At 40.8% G+C, this 8,039-nt stretch overlaps 1 protein-coding gene across 3 annotated transcripts in view; it reads right to left on the bottom strand.

Moving 5' to 3' along the window:
* ZNF609 (zinc finger protein 609) overlaps positions 1-8,039 on the bottom strand; it is a 177,389-nt gene that overhangs the window by 54,506 nt on the left and 114,844 nt on the right. For all 3 annotated transcript variants that reach the window (XM_015568519.1, XM_006770779.2, XM_015568520.1), the window contains exon 2: positions 2,128-2,353. In XM_015568519.1, coding sequence (XP_015424005.1) covers positions 2,128-2,353 — 226 coding nt within the window. The remainder of the gene's footprint in view (positions 1-2,127; positions 2,354-8,039) is intronic.

Raw genomic sequence — 8,039 nt, forward strand, 5'->3', positions numbered from 1 at the left:
AACTTATGATGTGTTTATCAGGATGTAACTCCATTGTAAGTCAAGGAGCATCTATACATACAAAATTGCAAATTGTGATGAGTGCTGTGAAATAAAAGTACAGAGTGCATTAAAGTGTGTAACAGCCTTAGCCGGTTTTGTTCAGTAGCTACAGCGTCACTCCACGGACTGAAGGGTCCCAAGTTAGATTCCAGTCAAGGGCACATACCTCGGTTGCAGGTTCCCCGGCCCTGGTCGGGGTACATACAGGAGACAACCAATCGATGTGTCTCTTTCACATCAATGTTTCTCTCTGTCTCTTCCTTTCCCTTCCACTCTCTCTAAAAATCAATGGAAAAATATCCTCGGGTGAGGATTAACAAACAAAACAATAAGTGTATAACAAGGGAACTTGGTAATAGGCTATCAGTAACAACCAGAGAGCTTTTCAGAGTAAATAATTAATTTTAAAAAAAATTTCATGCTAACACTCCCCTGCCTGCGAGGGAGAACAGGGAACCTCAGATAAAAAGGTATCCACTATCTCAGGAGAGTAAAAGGTGAGCCTCACTCTCTTGCAAAGTTTTCATCGACTTCACATAAACAACAAACATCGCGCCCTTGGAGAAAAGTCACCATCATAAAGATGGACAGAATAAATAGGCAGGAAATTGATGTCTTCTATCTTTAATATATTGAGGCAACAGTTCCCGAAGGTTGCTTGGTGGCACAGAGCTGTGGTCTGAATATGTGTGTCATTCCAACAGACACTGTGGCTGTTGAGATGTTTGACCACAGCCAGATGACATTTTAAAAATCAGATTAGCCACTTGTGATTTCCAGACTGCGTATCGTATACACACATCCAGAGTCAATCTCAAGGATCAAGCTCTCTAATGTCTCGGTATCAGTTTCTAACACAATAGGTGTTTTTTCCCCCGTTCTTGTCTTAGGAACACAATAAAAACTCATCATCAATGGTATTCTAAAAGCTGGTGCTTTACTATAAAACTAATGATAAGAGAGCCAAGAACATAAAATTCTTAACCTGTATCACATCATCGCCGACTGAACGGTAGACTTTAAATAAATACTGGACCATAACAACATATTCAGAGGAACAGACTTTTATCAGGATGGCCAGAATGAAATGCCTGAATTTCCACAGGCAGCCTGACAAGACAGCTTATGATAATCAGAGATAATGAGCTGTGCTCTTCTGGGCTTCTAAACTCCCCAGAGTGGGGATGCTTTGAGAGTCTGGTTACTGATGCAGAGACCTGAGGGGACTCTGAGGCCCAGCCTTTCTAACCACACATACTTCGACAAGGACTCGGCTTTTTAAATAAAAATAATGTATTTGCTGAAATCAAATTGCCGCAGATGGTACGAAGGAATCTGAAATACCTGATAAGTCTCTTTGCACTCCTATTTTTTTAGGCTGATAAACTTTTAAACAGAAGAGATTTTATTCTCAAGGGCCGATGGAACATATAAGAAGTCTGGACAGTGGCCTTGGGGAGCAGCACCCTACAGTGAGCCAACTGCTTAGTGGATACCTGAAAACAAGACTATGTAAACATTTCCCTGTTGCCTAGGCCTATAAAATCTGTATTGACAGATGCATGAAGTGGTGTGGATGGTTGGGCAATGAGGCAACAGTAGGAAGAAGCTGGCTGCACCTCCAGGTGTTAAAAAAGGCAAGAGTTGCACATTCAATGAGCCAACACTAAGTCAATTTAAGAGTTTTCCATTTCCTTGACTCCCACAGCTGCCCTTTTATTACTTTATCTCTTCAAGCCTGACCCAAAAGTTCATTTATTTGAATTCTTCCATATAAAATGATAGAGAGGGATATGGAGAGTATAGACACAGTATGAATTACCTGGCCAGCACCTATCAAACCTATTGCTTAAGTATTAGGGCCAATACTGTTGAACAGCTACAAAGCGGAAACAATTAAAACTGCCAATCTCTAGAAGCTGGGGGATTTTACTAAGAAGTTTACTGTAATCTTCTGGGTAAGTATCACCAGCAGACTATGGTCATTTGAGACTCCTAATAAATACTTGGTGTGAATTACAACAATAAACCCCTGCAGGCAGAAGCAGGTTGAGAAGGGCTGGGGAAGCCATAGGTAGCACTTACCATCTTCTGTTTCTTGCCACACGATGCCCTCAAGGTTGACACTTGTCCCAGGTTCACAGGGACCCAGGCACTCAGGCTCGGTGGCTAAAGCCACATCACATGTGTTGACCCCAACTGATCGGGTACGAACCATGATCTGCTCACAGGGAGATGAGATGTCATTACTGACCACTGGTACCAAAAGGTGTAGTGGCAGCACTGCTGGTGTGGAGACAGGGGACTCCATCTGTGGGGGAAGAAAAAGCACCAGCTGAGTTACAGGAAGAACTTTTAGAGGAAATACCTTCCTTGTATTTAATTTAGTCCAACATCTTTTCCTGCCAGAGTGCAGGAGACTCTAAATATAAGACTTTGTTTTTTCCTTTCTAGTTTTACTCATGATACCACTACAAAGCTAGCAGTTTAGATGAATGTGCCCTGAGCTAGGAGAAGCTCTATCCTATATAATAAAGCCTAATATGCAAATCGACTGAACAGCGGAACGACTGGTCACTATGATGCACACTGACCATCAAGGGGCAGACGTTCAACGCAGGAGCTGCCCGCAGGCCCCAGGCCAGCCAAGGTGGGTGCCAGCGGGACTCCCCAATCACCCCACTGGTCACCCCACAGATAGGCCCTGATCGCCGGCCAGGCCTAGGGACCCTACCCGTGCACAGATTCCGTGCACCAGGCATCTAGTTTCTTAATAACAATTTTCATCATAAACTGTGCTTGTCTCATTTTTCTAGTGAAAGAGAATTAGGGCCAGTTTTCAGTAGTAATGGAGCACAAAGATTGATAAGAAAGAAAAGGACCAGTTTCTGAGCCATGTTTTACTGCTACCACTATGTTTCCCAACAAATCCTACATTAACCAGGTATAAAAATCCAAGAATATAGATAGGAATAAAAAAAAGGGGGAAAATAGATCCTAGGAATGCCACTTCAAGAAGACTGGAGCTTTAATTCATCTTTAGCTAGAAGGAAGTCTTCTTAAAAGTTATTTAGGAGAGCTTGAAGTTTCTATTATAACAGCAATAGTTAATGAGAATGGCATTTTGGAATGTGAATCTAACATAAAATTTATCTGTAAGAAACAAGAGGTGTTATCACTACCCAGAAACCGATTGGTAGAGAGGCTGCTGATGAAGCTGATTATAGACACACACAGATAGAAATAGTTGAAGGACCAACAATCTACCTCCAAATATAGAACCTCTCACAAAAACACAATTACTTAGATTCCAAGAAGAATGTAACACATCTAGAGTTAAAAGAAAAATTGTAACGAAAAGGGTAATAATCCCTTAACTCATTAAATCTTAGCATTTATCAGGTTGACAAATTACCAACTCTGAGTTTACAGTGCCAAAATCCTAACTGAACAGAGTACATTGCATATGCAAAGGCACTCAATGATGCACTGACTGACCTGGTATGATAGCAATTAGCAGACTTAGAAAATGATAGGGACCCTCTTCCCTGCAAAGATATTTTAGTCCTACAGACCTATATTCAGAGAGAGAGCCATACAATAAACCCATAATACAAGCTGCTGGACAACTCTGCAACAGAAGTCTGGTTCTGGAATAGTTTACTGCATGGCCACTGTTCTACCTATAGTTCACCTACTTCCTCTTAACACTGACATCTGGGTAGTGAATCCATTCTCTGCAGTTAGCTCTGACATCTTGACTTATAAGTCATTGCTATCTGTGAATCATCACTGTCAGAGTCCAGAGACTGCTAAAACACTGATTCTTTTTAAAAAATTAATTATATTATGTGAGAGAGAGAGAGAGAGAGAGAGAGAGAGAGAGAAACACTGATGTTGTCCCACTTATTTATGTATACATTGGTTGCTTCTTGTATGAGCTCTGACCGGGGATTGAACCCGCAACATTGGCATATCAGGACGATGCTCTAACCAACTGAACCACTGGGTTGGAGGTTTAAAACACTGATTCAGATTAATACTGGTCTTTGAAACGTTGCCAAAACATTATCCTTATCTGCTTGTTGTTATATATACCCACCCTGTACTTCCCTAACTCCACCTTTTTCATAAAATGAAATGAAAGTGGAAACCTGTATAATGAATCTTCTGTATGATGGTAAATGCCAAAAGGCATTTTGCTGTCTTTGCACTCTTAAAAATCAGGTATTCATAATTTAAATTGGTAACCTTCTTGGGATGTGTGTGGTACACCCTTAAAAGACCCTTTAACATCTCCATGTACAGACTTGAAGGTAGAAATAACACAGAAAAAGTAAACTAGACTCCCCATTACTCCTGTGTAGTACTGGAATCTGGCTCTAGTCATTTAGCCCTTTCAGGAATGCTCCAAGAAGATGGCTCATAACTCTTTGCAAAGAAAGATTCCTGGGGAGTTACTAGAAAGGGGGAAATTAGAGACTGAATATACAGATCATCTTTACTTATGGACTTACCTCTGTACTTTTGGGGAAGAACTGAGACAGAAGCAATTTCACAGTCAGGATATGCAATTCCTTTGCTCAGCGTTTGTTCCCTTTTCTATGCCTTTCTTCTTCTAGCAAAAGAAAATCCTATAAGGTCCTCTTTCTGGGACACAGAGATTGACCTAAACCTTCTAGGTCACTCCTGTGAATTTTCTGATTGCCTCGCTCGAGCATGTCCTGTTGCCAATCTGTTCCACCGCTGAAACAGCAATCCCTAGTACAGAGGGAGGTAAGTCCCCAGGGAGTCAGCCACCTACACATTATCTCAGCCATCAAGGACAGCTCTTTTCTGGAAGTGGGTTCATTTCCTGTTAAGTTATTTAGTGCTGCTGGAGCTCGGAGAGAAATAAGCTACTAATATTCTAGATAAAGCCAAGCCGCCAAATTCCCTACTAACAGATCCAGAAAACAACATCTAAGATATAAGTAGGAAACGCCAATGTTGCATTCAAGCAACTTGTCAAATTAAACCCTGCTATACACCCTAAAGCAGGGGTCCTCAAACTTTTTAAACAGGGGGCCAGTTCACTGTCCCTCAGACCATTGGAGGGCGGGACTATAGTTTAAAAAAAACTTTAAACAAATTCCTATGCACACTGCACATATCTTATTTTGAAGTAAAAAAACAAAACGGGAACAAATACAGTATTTGTATTTGCATGTGGCCCGCAGGCCGTAGTTTGAGGACCCCTGCCCTAAAGAGAAGAAACTTAGCGGAACTGATCACTAAGAACTAATATACATGAGGAGCTGATTAACATGTATATGCAACAAACTACCTTACTGGTCAGTTACTAAGCAGAGTTCAGGATCTCTGTGTAAGGATGACTTGATTTAATTTTTTAATTAATTAAAAGATTTTTGGGGGTGGGGAGAAGTGAAGAAATTCATCTATGGGTTTGGAACTATTCAGTTTCCTTCCACTTTGCACCAGAAATCGAAGGCGAAATCATGGTGCAGCACAATAATGTTTAATTAGAGCTCCAGCTCTGCTAATTATGTTGGTTGCATCTATAATCTACATTAAGCCATAGTGCATAATAAGCAGCTCTGTGATATTCATCTAATAACCTAGGTGGCTTTATGAGATTTCATATTCTACTATTCATTGGAACAAACATAGCTTCATTTATCACTCTCCAGGAGAGAATCAAAATCAGAAAAGGACTCATTTTGCCATCTTTTCCATATACTTAGGCTATAAGAGCAGGGATTGTCAGGAGATTGAAGCCAGCAGGGAAAATGAGGAGCAGGATTATAAAACGTTAAGGTAATTAAATACCTTAACAACTAGGACAACAATAAAAGCTGGGCCAGTTCTCACTCTGAAATGCTAAGTGCCACCACAGGCTTCTGGGGCTCACTGAAGGCGGGAAGTAAACAACAAAACAAAACAAAAACCTGAGAAGAGAGAATTTAAAAATGGAAATCTCTGAAGTTTCCCAACAATTCTGTCCTTTATCTTTTAATGATACTTCTTTTCAATTCACCTTTAGATATTAGTCAAAATAGTACAGTACCTATTAGGGATCTGAGTGCTGATAGGCAGGTGACACAGAAATGAGGACTAGAGACAATAAAGAAAGGCCAGAGCCATTAATCTCCCTGAAAGAAGTAATTATACACTGACTTCAGTTGCTTCCCACACATGAGAGGCACTGATGAAATAAAAATTTCAAGGCTGCAACCGAATTTTGGGGGCAAAAAATGCAGTGAAGAAATACTTGGTTCAGACCCTCTCCTCTCTCCTACACTAATTAATATAAGTCTGGTATCTTCACCTTCACAGTCAAAAGGTAGAAAGGAAGCTGGCCTAGCAGAAATGGCGCAGTCGGCTGAGTGTTGTCCAGTGCATCGAAAGGTTGCCAGTTTGATTCGGGTCAGGGCACATACCTGAGGTTTTGAGTTTGCTCCCAAGTTGAGGAGTGTACGGAAGGCAAATGTTGTTTCTCTCTCTCCTTTCCTCTGCTAAGCATGTCCTCAGATGAGGATTTTTTAAACCCTTTAAAAAATATATGTATATTTTTTATTGATTTCAGAGAGAAAGGGAGAGGGAGAGAGAGATAGAAACATCAATGATGAGAGAGAATCATAGATTGGCTGCCTCCTACATGCTCCCTACTGGGGATCAAACCTGAAATCTGGGTATGTGCCCTGATCAGGAATCATCCTGGTTCATAGGTCAATGTTCAACCACTGAGCCACTTGGGGATAAATGGAAGACTTGACTTGGGGGGAGGGATAAACACACAATATTGTCAGTTGTTTTCCTTGGAGCAATAGGCTCATTTCATTCACTTTCAAGAAAATGTCTGCCAAACAATCATTAATTAGTTATTAGTCTGAATAACTAATTTGTTAGTTGTTCTTTCAAGTAAAAAATGGTATTTGATGAAAAAACTGGAGAGGTCAGCCCACAATTCCCAATTGCACAGGTGTTCATGTGTACTTTCCCTTTATCACACACAACATAAAATGACATGTACTCAAAGGTTGAGATTTAATTAATAACTTTTACTGCTTTATTGGCACAATTAAAGATATTTTCAAGTGCAATTGGCTTTATAATGTTTTTAAATCTTCTACTAAAAGGCCATAGCAATGAAGAATGTGATGGTTACTAGTGCAATTTGGTGCCACTGATTTTATTCGTGCTAAGGTGCCAGCCATCTTACCCACCATTGCATTTGTATCATCAGTACAAGGTCAACAGGGCAAATGAGGTCTTAGTATTATTATGAAAATACTTCTGACGTAGCAGAACCTCTGAAAAGGTCTCAGAGATACGTAGGGTTCTGAGGGTTATATTTCAAGAACTAATCAAGTTTCATGTTCTAGGACTAGAGAAGTGATTAGCTTCTGCAGAAGCATATACCCATATGATTCCTAAACAAAACTGGGATTCTGGTAGCCAGAAGTTGAGGGAGACTGCCTATTCATTAGGCAAACAAGAGTGTCTTATTTGGGTGAAGAAAACAGAGACATGAAGGCAGAGAAAATTATTAGCGAGAGAGAAGTAGGAAAGAACACTCCTAAAATCCATACACTAGAGATATTGTAAGTAGGGAAGTTTATGAGTTAGGAGTTAATAAATTTCAGCAACTGAGTTAATAGTGAGTATTTTAAAAATATGGGGGAATGAAGAGGTCAGTTAATTGTTTAGAAAAAGGACAAATGGGCAGCCTCCTGATCACCACACCCTCTGTCTGAGGAACAGTAGCTGTGTGTGAAGCCTCCCCCCACCAGCCAGAGGAACCACCACAGCGGTGAACAGCACCCACCAGAGGAGCTGCTGCCAACTGAGGAGCAGCTGCTACCACAACCCCCCGAGGAGCAACCACAGCCCGAGGAAACACTGCCACCCAAGGAGCAGCCCCTGAACAACTCAACATCTAGATATGTCGGTGAGATCAAACATGGGTAGACAAAGAAACCCCCAAGTACACATCA

This window comes from Myotis davidii, unplaced genomic scaffold (assembly GCF_000327345.1).
Source record: "Myotis davidii unplaced genomic scaffold, ASM32734v1 scaffold461, whole genome shotgun sequence".
Classification (NCBI taxonomy): Eukaryota; Metazoa; Chordata; class Mammalia; order Chiroptera; family Vespertilionidae; genus Myotis; species Myotis davidii.